This window comes from Mycosarcoma maydis, chromosome 8 (genome assembly GCF_000328475.2).
Source record: "Mycosarcoma maydis chromosome 8, whole genome shotgun sequence".
NCBI lineage: Eukaryota > Fungi > Basidiomycota > Ustilaginomycetes > Ustilaginales > Mycosarcoma > Mycosarcoma maydis.
The window spans coordinates 208,974-222,754 of NC_026485.1; the positions used below are offsets into that span (position 1 = coordinate 208,974).

Consider the following 13,781-nt stretch of genomic DNA (forward strand, 5'->3'; position numbering starts at 1 on the left):
CGTAGCTCACCATATAGAATGACTCGACGATGCATCGTCAGAACGCTCTCAAGCTCGAAACCCCCGGAACCAGCAACGATTCCGAGCTTGCTTCGCGCCAGTTCCACTTTCCATATGCGGAGGCCTACTCGATTCAGCTCGACTTGATGCGCAAAGTGTTCTCTACCATCGAAGACGGGAAAGTGGGTCTGTTCGAGAGTCCAACCGGCACAGGCAAGTCGCTTTCACTCATTTGTGCTGCCTTCACATGGCTCAGGCAAAATGCACAAAGGCACACCATCGGCACAAGCACCAACGACGGCGAAACTCACGGCTCGAACCACGGCCCAGCAACGCAGCAAGAGCCCGACTGGGTCGTCAAGCACAAAAATGAACTCCGACGAAAGCAACATGAAGCATACGAGCTTGATCTCAAAGATCGCATTGCTGCTGCTCGCGCAAAGCAAGCCGCTCTCAAAAAAAGCCTCCAAGACGGTCAAGTTCTGCTCGATGCCCAAGCGAGGGTTGCTAAGCGGCAACGTCGCTCGGCTAACGACGACGATGATAAGGACTCGGATGACGACCTCCTGATAGATGAGAAAGAAGGTGCCAAGAGTGCGAGGACGCTCCAAATGGCCACCTACTCCAAGACTGCTTTGTCCGAAACGTCGGTCGAGATCGACTCGAGCCTCTCACCTGCTGTCCGCGCACTAATGCAGCAATATGAGCAAGCCAGCAGTCGAGGTCGTGAGGACGAAGATGAACCTGAAACACTGCCTCGTGTCATCTATGCCAGTCGAACGCATTCACAGCTCTCGCAATTTGTCGCTGAGTTGAAGAAGACCTCCTTTGGACAAGTCGATATCATCCATGCCGAAACACTACCGATTCGCACAATTCCTCTAGGAAGTCGCAAGCAGATGTGCATCAACGAAGACGTACAACGGATTGGCCGAAACAAAGGCTCAGAAGCAATGAACGAACGATGTATCGAGCTGATAAAGGGAAAAACGGGCAAGACCAAATGTTCATCTCTACCTCCCTTTGATCAGACCGGGCGTTCCCGGATTCTGGAGTTTCGCGACGCTGCCATGGCCGAGGTAGGTGACATCGAAGACCTTGTACAACTGGGAAAACAGACCAACACCTGTCCGTACTTCGCTGCGCGCAGCAGCGCCAAGCAAGCCGAGCTTATCACACTTCCGTACAACCTACTTCTCCAGAAGGATGCACGCAATGCACTTGGCATCAGCCTCGAAGGATGCATCGTCTTGGTTGATGAGGCACACAATCTGATCGACACCATCCTCTCTACGCATTCGGTAACAATCGACTCGCAGCAGATCGCACAGGCGTCCGAGCAAATCGATACGTATCTCGACAAGTTTGCATTGCGACTAAAGGGATCCAATGAGCAGAATCTGCGTAAGGTGCGCAAAGTACTGTCGAGCATGTCAGCCTTTTTCTCCAAGAAGGCTGCGGAGGGAAAGACGAATGCCGAGTTGGTCTTGTCAGCGGCCGACTTGGTGAGGAGTCTGACTGGTAATCTGGACCAGATCAACCTCGTAACGCTCGAGACGTGGCTAAAGGAAACGCAGATCGCAAGAAAGATCAGCGGGTACGCAGACAAGCACAGCAAGATGGCGGTGCAGCAGGCAGCGGCGTCAGTAAACCAACACAATGGCACTCGGACCAACAAGAGCAGACATCCGCCCAAGCTTCTACTCGAAAATGCATCACCCGATTCGATACGCTCCGCAAGTCAAAGTGCCATCTCTAGCATGCATGCGATTGAGACTTTCATCCTTTCGCTCGCCAACCGGTCCGAAGACGGTCGAGTAGTGCTTAGCAGCGCGACCAATTCGGCAGGCGAGAACGTCGTGCGAGCCAAGTATCAGCTGCTCAACCCATCGCACGTTTTCAGATCGCTTGTCGACGAAGCACGCTCCGTGATCTTGGCTGGAGGAACGATGGAGCCCATGTCGGATTTCCGCCAACAATTGCTTCCCTTTGTACCACCGGATCGCCTCGTGACATTCTCGTGTGGTCACATTATACCCGCCAGCAACCTGATGGTCTCTGTCTTGTCTGCAAGTCCAAAAGGGCTTCCTTTCGAGTTCAAGTTTGACTCGCGCGACAATGTAGAGCTAATCGATGAACTCGGTCGCACGCTTGTCAATGTTTGCAACATCGTGCCCGCCGGATTGGTAGTGTTCGTCCCGTCCTATGCATTTCTCGACAAACTGATGGCGAGGTGGAAAGATGCGGCGTCAGGAGGCTTGCTGCAGAGGCTAGGTAGCAAGAAGAAGATTTTCATCGAGCCAAAGACAACCATGGAAGTAGACAAGGTGTTGGGCGAGTATACGGCAGCCATTCGGGCCAAGGATGTCAAGACGGGAGTATCGAGTGGTGGTGCGATCATGTTTGCGGTCGTAGGTGCCAAGCTGTCGGAAGGAATCAACTTCTCAGACAACCTTGCCCGAGGCGTTGTCATGGTCGGTATGCCATTCGCCAATATGCACAGCCCGGAGCTAGCTGAGCGGATGAAGTATGTACGTGAACTGGCAATCAAGCACGAGTCGACTGCATGCGTTACAGCATCGCAAAAACCAAGCGACCCGGTAAGTCATAGAGTTGTTTTCTTCGGTTCTAGTCATTCTAGCAACGAGTATTGACAAAGTACATGTCTAACACGTTGCTGCCGCCACTCCAGGGCCACGAATTGTACATCAACCTCTGCATGAAGGCTGTCAACCAATCGATCGGTCGAGCAGTACGCCATCAGAACGACTTTGCAGCGCTCATCCTGCTCGATCGAAGGTACGCGCGGCCCGAGATCAAACAGCGTCTACCAGGATGGATCCGCGACCAAGTCACTGTAGCTGACCGGTTCGGCAGCATGGTCCAACAGACAGCCGCATTCTTCAAGAATCGCAAAAATTGATGCACATCAATGCTACTATCTATCTCTTCGTTGTAGATCACCCTTTGCTTGTTTGTCCACGCTGTTTGAGGCTGAAGTCGCCTCGCGGCAGTGAACGAACGGTGGCGGCTTTCGATGACTTGTCGGGAATAGACATCAAAGCATGTTCGTTGACACAAAATTGCCCGCGAATTTCACCAGTGAGCCGTGCAAACATAGACCTGACCTGCAAACGACTTTTGGAGTTGACGTACAGTACAGCACAGTACAGTGTCTGTGGAACAACCGTCAATGACACAGCCGTGCTGTCGAACGCAGTGTAAGATGAACGGTGTGGTGCTGATCTACTGTCTATGCATCCGCAGAAGCCGAGTCACGAGTTGCGCACGATGCTGTGTGGAGGAAGTGAGTTTTTGTTATTTCGGGCGTCCGATTCCGAAAGCGCGTTTGGACGCGGCGTGGCGTGTCAGTGACCGTCAAATCCGAAGCGGCTCACCACAATCACGAATGCACATTTCGGTAGCTGACGTTTTGGCAGCGGGGACCCCACACTCTGTACAGCATTGCGTGTTGCAACCCCTCGATCCACATTCCATCTGCATCCTCATCATCACCACCCAGCAATCTCGATGCTCGGTCGCTTGAACGTCCCGGTAGAATCAGCATACACAAGCATGCTCGCAAGCACAGCGCTGCGTCGCAGCCTCAAGCTGGCAAGTGCTGCCGCCCCCACCGTGCGCTTGTCACAACAGCTATCCAAGCGAAGGTACGTGCAACAACCCTCTTCAACCGCTTCAATCCCCATCGTCATCGGAAGCTCTTCGACGTCGCTGCGAAGTTTCGCGACAACGCCTCGAAGGCTAGCTGTTGAGGTAAAGCCATACCTGCTCGCGGATGTGGGTGAAGGCATTACCGAGTGCGAGATTATCAAGTGGTTCGTACAGCCGGGCGCGGTGGTGCAGGAGTTCGATCCGATCTGTGAGGTTCAATCGGACAAGGCGAGTGTAGAGATCACCTCGAGGTATGCTGGAAAAATCAAGAGGCTGATGCACAAGGAAGGCGATGTAGCCAAAGTCGGACATCCGTTGTGCGAGATCGAGATGGAGTCGGATGGCGAGAATGAAGCGAGCGATGCGGGCGAGCAGCGAGCAGAGCAAGCCGAGGTCACAAGCTCCTCGACAGAGTCAGAGTCCAGAGCGGTGAATATGGAAGGGTTTATGTCTGCCGAACAGAAACACTCCAACGGCGGTGGTCATGCTGCCAGTGACCGCAGTGTTTTGGCAACTCCGGCTGTGAGGAGGGTGTCGAGGGAACACAATGTCGATCTAGCTCAGGTGCACGGCACTGGTCGAGATGGAAGGATCACCAAGGAAGATGTTCTCAAGCATGTTTCAAGTGCGGCGTCCAATTCGAGCTCGTCATCCGCCTCGTCAACGTCGGGATCTGGCTCGGCCCCTTCATCTCTCGCAGCGGGTACGACCGAAATCGTTGACCTGACACCGGTCCAACGAGCCATGTTCAAGGCCATGACCGCCACGCTCTCGACTCCGCACTTTGCGTATTCGGACGAGATCGACGTGACCGACCTGGATCAGGTGCGCGTTCTCCTCTCGAAATCCATCCCTGAACGCTACACCCAAGCCGGCGATGCATCGTTCACCAAGCTCACTCTGCTACCTTTGCTGGTCAAAGCGATGAGCCTGGCGCTGCACGAGCATCCCATGTTCCGATCGACGCTCAACAGCGACCAGAAGCTTGTCCGTCGTTCATCGCACGACGTTTCCATCGCTCTCACCAGCAAGGTCGGATTACTGACTCCGTGCATCACCGACGTTCAGGCCAAGTCGATCTACGACGTGTCCGCGTTCATCACTCGGCTCCAAACCGTGGCGGGCTCGTCGAAAGGTCTTGCACCTGCCGACCTCAAGCCAACAGGCACCATCACCTTGAGCAATGTCGGTGCTGTAGGAGGTGGCACTTACACCCACCCTTTGCTGCCTCCCACGGGACAGCTGGCTATCGGTGCCCTGGGTAGGAGCAGAGTCCTGCCGAGGTTCGCATCCGAGATCCCTTCACTCGGCGTCTCCGATCCAGACAAGATCGTCAGAAGACTCATCATGTCAGTCTCGTTTACCGGCGATCATAGGGTCGTAGAAGGCGCCGATCTGGCAAGACTTGTAAACAGGTGGAAGCAGCTTGTAGAGAACCCCTCGCTCTGGCTCGGTCTCCTAGCTTGAAGATCGACTCTCTTTTCCGATCATCAGTTGTGCATTCACGATTCTCGCATGTTTTGTTCGATTCACATCTGGACACAATCAAGAACCGCCTTACAATCGTAAATCGCATCTCCATTGTGTTAGTGCGCCCAGATCAAACCCATGAGCTGACCACGCGCCCTCTCAATCACATCGTAAACCTGCAGCAAGCCTCTCTGAGTTCGTGCCGAAGAATTGCCAAGCATTCACGTGATTCACGCTGTGTGCGTGCCGAAAAGATGTTCACATTATGATTTGGCTTGTAGTTATCAAAGTGACTGGCGCAGTGTTCGTGATTTACAAAAAAGGGGGTCTTGGTACTGGACAGGGGCGTGATTACTCAACGGTCACCGACTTAGCAAGGTTGCGCGGGAAATCAACATCGACGCCTGCCGCTGTGGCAAGGTGGTATGAGAGGAGCTGAAGAGGAATGACGGTCAGAAGACCCTGTAGACAGTCGACGGTGCGCGGCACGCGGATAGTCTTCATGCCGGGCTTGATGTCCTGGTCATCGTCGTTGCAGATGACAATGGGTTGACCCTTTCGTGCTGTGACCTGCATGAGAGCGGTCTGCACCTTTGGATAGAGCGAGTCCTTGGTCATGATAAGGATGACAGGCATCGATTCATCAATAAGGGCAAGTGGGCCGTGCTTGAGCTCACCGGCGAGGATACCTTCCGAGTGCATATAGCAGACTTCCTTGATCTTAAGAGCACCCTCGAGACAGGTTGCGTGCTGGTAGCCACGGCCCATGATGAGCAGGGAGCGCTCCTTGGCGAGCGTGTTGTGCGCGAGCGACTGGAGCGCCTTGTCCTGGGCAAGGATGGTCTTAATCTGGTCGGGAAGGGCGTGAAGGCCGTCGATGATGGCCTTTCTTCGCTCGGTCATCGAGATTCGGTCCTCACAAAGCTGAACAGCCATCATGATGAGGGCAATGTACTGCGAGGTGTACGCCTTGGTCGATGCAACACCAATTTCGGGGCCCGCGTTGATGTGAATTCCGCAGTGAGTCTCGCGCGACATTGTGGAACCGACCGTGTTGACAACACCAAGGCAGAGAGCACCGCGCTCCAAGCAGTATCGAAGGGCAAGGATGGTGTCCGCAGTCTCACCAGACTGGGAGACAAAGACGCAGACGTCGTCACGGAAGATGGGCGTCTTGCGGTCCAAAAAGTCGGAAGCGAGCTCGACAGAGACGGGAATCTCGGTCAGCTCTTCGAAAATGGCGCGAGTGGCGAGGCACGAGTGGTAGGAGGTACCGCAAGCCGTCATGACGATTCTGCGACAACGGCGGATGGTGTTGAGGAAAGCAGTGAGACCTCCGAGCTTGACCTGTCGCTTGTCGAAGTCGACACGACCTCGCATAGTGTTAACGACCGACTCGGGCTGCTCGTAGATCTCCTTCTGCATAAAGTGATCGAAGGAGCCCTTCATGATTTCGGCCAGCTCCATCTCGAGGGTCTCGATGGAACGCATAGAGCTGAGACCGTCGTTCCTGCGGAGTCGGTGGATGTGGAGCTCACCCTCGGAGATGTGGGCGACGTCATCGTCCTCGAGGTAGAGCACACGCTTGGTGTGCTCGACAACGGCGGAGGCGTCGGAAGCGATGAAATATTCGATGGGCTGTGGAAGGCCGTCCTCAGAAAGGAAGGCGCGAGACTGGGATCGAAGGAGCTTGTTGTTGGCGTTGGGCACTGAAAGCGAGCCTGGGCCCGACGGGTTACCTCCCGGAGGAGCAAGGAGACCAGCATCGCCAAATCCAGTCTCGTCGACAGCACCGCCAAGCTCGACGTCGACAAAGTCGACCTTGAGCTTCTTTTCGGTCTTAACACCGATGAGCAAAGGCGAACCACGTCGAGCGACGACGACCTCGCCGGGGAAGTGGACCGACTTGAAAACGAAGGAGAAGGCTCCCTCGAGCTCCTTGACAACGCTCTTGATGAGCGAGGTAAAGTCGGGCTTGCGACCCTGAGCCGAGTCGTAAAGGTACTTGCAGAGAATGGCAACGGATTCGGTGTCGGTGTCGCTCTCGAACTTGAAGCCACGCTTTTCGAGGACCATCCTGAGTTCTCTGAAGTTGGTGATGATACCGTTGTGAACGACGGTGAACTCGTTGGTTGGGTCGGATCGATGAGGGTGGCAGTTCAAGGGGCTGGGCTGACCGTGGGTGGCCCATCGGGTGTGAGCCATACCCATCTGAGAGATGGAAACCTTGTGAAGGTCGATAGGCGACTCGTCAATGTGCTTGCGGAGAGCAGCGACCTTGCCAACCTGCTTGAAGATAAGGGTGTCCTTTTCGGTGTCACCATCGATCGCAATACCGGCAGAGTCGTAACCTCTGTACTCGAGACGGGCAAGGCCATTGACGAGGACGTCAATGACCTGCTTGCGGTCCTTCTCCACCAAGTGGTTGATGTAGGCGAAAATGCCGCACTAGCGTGTATCAAGAGCGCCGATGATGCCAAAACCTAGGTCAGTGGGTGCTCCAGCTCAATTCGGGGTATGGACGCGTGCTGATGTGTTACTTACCATGATTGCAGCTTACAGGCGTGAACAAGCCGGTGTTCAACAGCGCTTCGTAATTGTGGCCCGAGACTGAAGGGCAAGACGAGCCGAGATGTATGTCTATATATCAAACGCAAATAGGGCAAGCGACGAAGGCGAGAGCAAGGAATGCAAGAAAGAAAAGAAAACCCAAGGGCAGCGGAGTATGGTGGAAGGAGGAGGAGACGACGACGACGACGACGATGGCGATGACTGGCTTGGTCAAGACAACGGCGAGAGTTTAAAGCAGATCCGATACTGAAGCCTAAGGGAGCAACTCACTCTCACACCGAGGCGTGAGGCAGCAGCGTGCGCCACACAAGATCGAATTGAGAAAGTCACGAGTGTTGGTTTGGCCAAGACAGTCAGGAGGCGACTCATGACTGAGCTGTGCTGCTTCTGTTGATCTTTCTTGTCGGGGCGAGTTAAATTTCACGAATGGGCGCGTGTGCGCATGTGAGTTGGCAGCTTCGCCAGCCAAACAGGGGCTCGAGCCAAGCGTCAAGCGTGAATCCAGCCAAACATGCAGATACAGATCGTTACACCTGTGACTGTCAAGCAAGGAAACCACGAATTGACACAGAATTCGCTCAGCCGCGCGAGCCTAACGAACCAACGCAACACATCACATTTTGTAACCTAAGTGCAGAAATATTCACAATTCAAGCAAACAGCCACTATCATCAATATTCCACGATCCGAATAGGAAACAAACAGCAAAGCAAAACAAAACAAAACAAAACAGGGGTTCCAAAACACACCGCGGCGCAAAACAGCACAGCACAGCACAGCACAGCCACCGGTCTGGGTGCAAATCGGCATACACGGTGTCGGCCCATCCACCGCTGTCGATTTCACTCGATCCGCATCGCCAGACAAGGGAGGCGTGTCTCGGTCGAGACCACACCCTGTCGCCTGCTCCTCCCTGCTCCTCCCTGCTCTCGTCTTCTCTCCCTCCTTTTCGGTCTTTGTTTTGTTTTTCTTTAACCTGCAGAGGCAGCTGGTAGAGGAGCTGTGCAATTTCATCATCGCATCGATGTGGTTGCTGATCTGCAGATGTCATACTGTGTAGTTACTGTATATACAACTCAGAATTGTCCGTTTGTCACCGAAGGCACTTTCCTTCCGGCATCAAGAAGCGAGAGAAGCAAGCTTGCTCCTAACCCGGATCTGATGCTGCTCGTATAGAGATGATATCGAAGCATTCACGCCGGTCAAGAGACGAATCGTGAGTGTCTAGTCTGGTCGGTTCGCTCCGTCTGAAGTCTCAGTTGAAGCTCAAATCGGCTCTATGCGAATCTGCATGGCGCCGAACAACCCCTGGACCTTGGAATTCCGGCTCCCGGCTGCAGCACAGCTTTAATGGACCTCTCACGACGGTCTCGGTCAAATATTCATATGCTTCTGCCGAGTCCATTGAGCTGACACCGGTGAGATCGAGTTCTATTTCCATGAGCCACTGATGCAATCACCAATCGCAGCTCAGACAGATCTAATTTACGAAAAGTGCCTTTTCTTGCTTTGCTGTTTGCCAGCTTCAACGTGCAAGAACATAACAGAGGCGATCTTACCCTCATCGATGGTCTTGAGCACATCATTTGACTCTGCCTTCTGCTCGGCCTTTACGGGCAATGTCTGATTTGGTTAAGAAGAGGGTTGCCATGATGAGGCAAGGTGGGGTGGTCAACGTGGCTCTGCATACAGACACTCCCTATCGTAACATCAAGACATGACAAGCTTGGCAGCTTTCTCCGACGCCAAACTGTGGAAAAAGCGGCGTGGTCGCTCAGTTGTCAGCTACTGAGCCTGAAATCGAATGAATTCTCCTTGAGGCGAACGTCTCACAACGGCCGTAGCATGACAGCGTCAACAGCCTCCGGTCGATTGCAAACACAGTCGTCAGTACGCATGCATGCCAACCCGCCTCTCCAGGTGTCCGTCCATACAAGCACATCGCCGATCAACGCTACACACTCATACTCATACCTGAATTGGCCCATGTAAAGTATCCGCCAAGGAGATTCAATCGCCGATCACAGTCTAAGCCATCGCAGATCGGATTGATCGACTCTCGCGACAACATTCCAAGTCACGAATCGTGAGTGTGTCAGAGGGCGCTTGAACGCCTCGCCTCATTCCCTCATAAGCGTGTCGTGAGCGTGTGAGAACAATAATTTGGATTTTTGGTCCCCACCAAGCCACAAGTAATGTAAATAGCAGTTAACTTACATGATAGTCACGAGTCAAAAAGCTTGAAGCAAGCGTGGCAAAGTGTTGGTCTGTTGCCTCTCCAGCTAGGTGCACTCGTGACTGATGCACGGCTTGACTGGACACGGACGTGAGAGCACTTGTTAATTGCGACTGATAAATTTACCGACACGACGCGAACCGACTCGTGACTGCGCTTTGACACTTTTCAGCATGGAAGCACATCCACGACTCACGACTGATACTCTCTTGCTCCATCCTACATACTTTCCATCGGCACCTTCCGATGACTTCTGATCATCGAAACGCAAAGAGGTTCTGAAGCCGACTGACGTGGCAAACAGGATGTTGTACTCAGCTGCGATTGTGCGGCGCGCTTAGTGTTTCCACTCTTCAGACGCCAGAACGCTTTGCACGTGGACCTTTCCCAACTCAATTCAGACCACTCGACACTTTCCCGACCATGAGCACTGCATCTCCCTCGGTGGCCCACGCGTTTCCATTCGGTTCGGCCGACCCGCTGTTTGACGACGATATCGCCGCTACGCAACAGTCCATACTCGAAGAGCTCCATACAATCAGCGAAGAAGCGCTGTCAGCCAACTCGGATCATTCCGAGAGTCATATCAACAGCCATATAATAGATCAATCCTATGGTGCAGAGACACAGGGCGAGCACGACGGGATCCATTCGGACGCCAGCTCTTCCGGACTATCCCAGCTCTTGATGAGCCGATTTGCGTCTCAGCAAGGTGCACAGCTATCCATACCAGCGTCATCCGAACACAACATGGAGCACTCGCCGGCTGCTCCGCACATCGCCGAGAGAAGCGGGTTCGAACAGGAGGCACCAAGTCCTACACCGCCCATCATGGCGGATGGCTCAGAAATCACATCACAGACAGCAGACGATGGTACCAATAGCAATGTGGTAAAGATCACACCTCTCCAAGCTGATATTGAGGAGAGCGTCGTAACGCTCGAATCGCTGCCTCAACGATCGGACCCACAATCTGCCACACCACTTTCGTCGAGCATCCTGGCGCCAACTCAGACTCTCAACACCACCCCAGAGCCTCCAGATGCCGCGCCGAGCCAGATGGACGCCTCATTCGAATTGGACCATGCCGATTTGTTCGATGGCATCGAACCAGACGCCTTTGACGACATCGAACTCAGTCCGCCTACTCGCAGACATGTAGCTCTACCGCTGAAAGAACCCCCTCAGTCACTAGCAGGTCTAGACTCTGGCCTCGATTCAGATGAGTTTATCAATGATGAATCACCGCAACTGCCACCAGGTAGTCAAACAATGTCCTTCCTTCAACCTTGTTTCGTCGGCTTTCAGACCGGCCATGGCAAGCAAGTGAAACTGAGCGACAAAGCTCTCGAAAAGGCTCGTAAGCTTATGATGCAGCTCGACGACACCACAGACTTGCTCCCGCCAGCGCAAACTTCTCAATCATCTCTACACAAACGCATCCACACGACGGGATCACTCCCACAAGCGTTGCAATCTTTTGGCAATGCACCAAGTATGCTGTCAACGGTCACTCGGACGCCAATGCAGGAGATTGTTCCAAAGCAGAGAACCGCCGCCATCAATGAGAGCGAAAAGTGTGCGCTCGCAGAGGAAGACAAGGTCGCTTCAGTGCAAGCTACATCCCAGGTAACCGCCCTGCCAGCGGCGCAGGCTCCAACTACTCGCCGAATCGAGCCTCATCCCTTCACGACTCCGAAGCAAACACGAAATGGTCGGCTTCCCGTCAGACAGAACCTTGCGAGTCCGATGCGCACTCCCGCTACTGCACCCGGCTTGCGTTTCACCACGCCACAGCCTAGCAAACGTATCTCGCTCGGCATGTTGCCCAGGGCTGAGATTGGAGGCAGCAGCAGCACAGGCAGCAAGCGAACGCTGCCAAGGTTTGTAACACCATTCAAAGGAGGCAAACGTCCTCGAACCGAGGATCTGCAAGATCTCGCGTCGCCTCTGCGTAGGCTAGACCGCGCCCAAGCCCAGAGCTTATCCAGAGCCTCTCCAATCTCGCCTCGACAGTCTTTCTCAATGCGTCAGGCGTCATCAAACATCTCGAAGGGGTCCGCTGTCTTTTGCATGCAGCATGACGGTCCTCGCCACAAGCTAGCAGCCGTTGGCAGACCAGAATACTACTCATCGATGCAGATGATCGCCAAAGGCGTCCCAGATGAGGTGCTGGTGGTCCTTAAGGACGCCTCTCAAGCTGCACGCTACGCTTTTGAAGGTCCAGACAGTGCTTTGCTCATGCAGCAGCAGGCGCTTGAAGAGCTTCACGCTAGGGGCTGTTCGAATGCAGACATGCCTTGGGTACAGAACCATTGGACGCTCATCCTCTGGAAGCTGGCAGCCATGGTTCGTCTCGAGCCGAGCAGCGCATCTAATCGCTGGAGCTGGAACGAGCTCATTCGTCAGCTGCTCTACCGCTACGAGCGCGAGGTGAATTTGGCGCAGCGCTCGTGTCTCAAGCGCATCCAGGAGCACGATTCTTCAGCAGCAAGGCCGATGGTCCTCATGGTTTCGAAGATCCTGGAAGAGGAGATCGAGGTGCAGAGCCCGTCCGGAGAGATTGTCTCGCGGATATGCACGATCTTGGAGCTCTCGGACGGGTGGTACCGCATCCTGGCACAGATCGATTCGGTGTTGACAAACGCATGTCAACGTGGTCGCCTGCGCATCGGCCAGAAGCTGGCTATTATGGGCGCTACGCTCGACGCGCACGGCGAGGGCAAAGAGGTTCTGTCCGCATACCGCATGTCGAATCTGGTGCTTACCGCCAACTCGGTCTCATTGGCACCATGGGATGCCAAGCTCGGGTTCGCGTCCACGCCGTTCTGCGCCAGTCTGCGAAGTCTCACTCCAGAAGGAGGGCTGATCTCGCTGATGGACGTTGTGATTACCAAAGTGTATCCGCTTGCGTACGTCGATGTCGACAAGTCGAATGCAGGTGCACCTCGTGGCGAGCAAGAAGAAGCAGAGCAACGAGAAGCTTGGCTTCAGAGACGCGAAGATGCCATGCAACAGCTGGAGCTCGAGGCGGAGGCCGAGCTTGGGCGATTGTACGACCTTGTAGAGGCGCTCAACGACCTGGTGGGCGATGCATTCCTACCCTCGATCCCTGACGATCCGACTGGTCGACTGGAAGCGTTTGCCAACCAGCTTTTCGATCAGCTCCGAGCTCAACCAAATCCAGCATCAGCAGTCAAGGAGAGAGTGGTCACAGCAGGGCATACGAGTCTAGTTCCATGGCTGCATAACCTCGCCAAGAGCGCCTTGCTCCAAGAAGACGGGATCCGAGGTTCTAGCCTAAGCGCCGAGCTGGACAGGTTGTGTCCGCCACGCAAAGTGCGTGAGTTCCGCGTGGTGAAATTCAGAGACGCTCGTCTACCACCACAACCACCTGCAACTTGCTTGTCGACAAAGACACAGCAGGTAGGTGGTAGTGGTGCGACGTCTAAAAGGAAAAATGCGTACGCTCGCGCAGTACAGCTCACTGTAAGGGACGCAGCCCAGCTGGGAGACGAGCTTCGCGAAGGCAGGCGCTTCTTGGTGACGAATTTGGTGCCCATGTCCAAATCAGCTTGGAGGAAACCAGATGACCAAGCTGAAGTCTTCCTCTCTACTCGGCGAGATACAAAGTGGCGTCCTGTGGCCTAGCGTTGATGCAACCCAGATCGGTTCTTTCTTGGAACACGTCGCAACGTCTAGATCATGTTGAACTCGCACACAGTCTGATCGCTCAAGCGAAACTTTGGCAGTCAACGAACGAACGCGATTTTAGTGAGTTGGCGGTGGAAAGTGTGATACGAGTTGAGGTGAATGGAAGCAAATGAAAGTG

The 13,781-nt window shown here is 54.2% G+C and overlaps 4 protein-coding genes across 4 annotated transcripts; 3 read left to right on the forward strand and 1 right to left on the reverse strand.

The window, feature by feature from the left end:
• Nucleotides 1–29: 29 nt before the first annotated feature.
• Nucleotides 30–2,923, forward strand: UMAG_10401 (DNA helicase; the record flags this gene model as incomplete). The annotated part of the gene is made up of 2 exons (XM_011391485.1): nt 30–2,600; nt 2,693–2,923. 2 exons carry the CDS (start codon nt 30–32, stop codon nt 2,921–2,923), a joined length of 2,802 nt encoding a protein of 933 aa, XP_011389787.1.
• Nucleotides 2,924–3,576: 653 nt separating this feature from the next.
• On the forward strand, nt 3,577–5,139 carry UMAG_10402 (uncharacterized protein; the record flags this gene model as incomplete). Its single annotated transcript, XM_011391486.1, has 1 exon — nt 3,577–5,139. The coding sequence occupies one exon, from the start codon at nt 3,577–3,579 to the stop codon at nt 5,137–5,139; it is 1,563 nt and encodes a 520-aa protein (XP_011389788.1).
• Nucleotides 5,140–5,493: 354 nt separating this feature from the next.
• UMAG_03199 (putative glutamine--fructose-6-phosphate transaminase (isomerizing) GFA1) lies at nt 5,494–7,689 on the reverse strand (the record flags this gene model as incomplete). Its single annotated transcript, XM_011391336.1, has 2 exons — nt 5,494–7,590; nt 7,687–7,689. 2 exons carry the CDS (start codon nt 7,687–7,689, stop codon nt 5,494–5,496), a joined length of 2,100 nt encoding a protein of 699 aa, XP_011389638.1.
• A 2,683-nt stretch (nt 7,690–10,372) lies between these two features.
• UMAG_03200 (Rad51-associated protein Brh2) lies at nt 10,373–13,600 on the forward strand (the record flags this gene model as incomplete). Its single annotated transcript, XM_011391337.1, has 1 exon — nt 10,373–13,600. The coding sequence occupies one exon, from the start codon at nt 10,373–10,375 to the stop codon at nt 13,598–13,600; it is 3,228 nt and encodes a 1,075-aa protein (XP_011389639.1).
• Nucleotides 13,601–13,781: the final 181 nt, after the last annotated feature.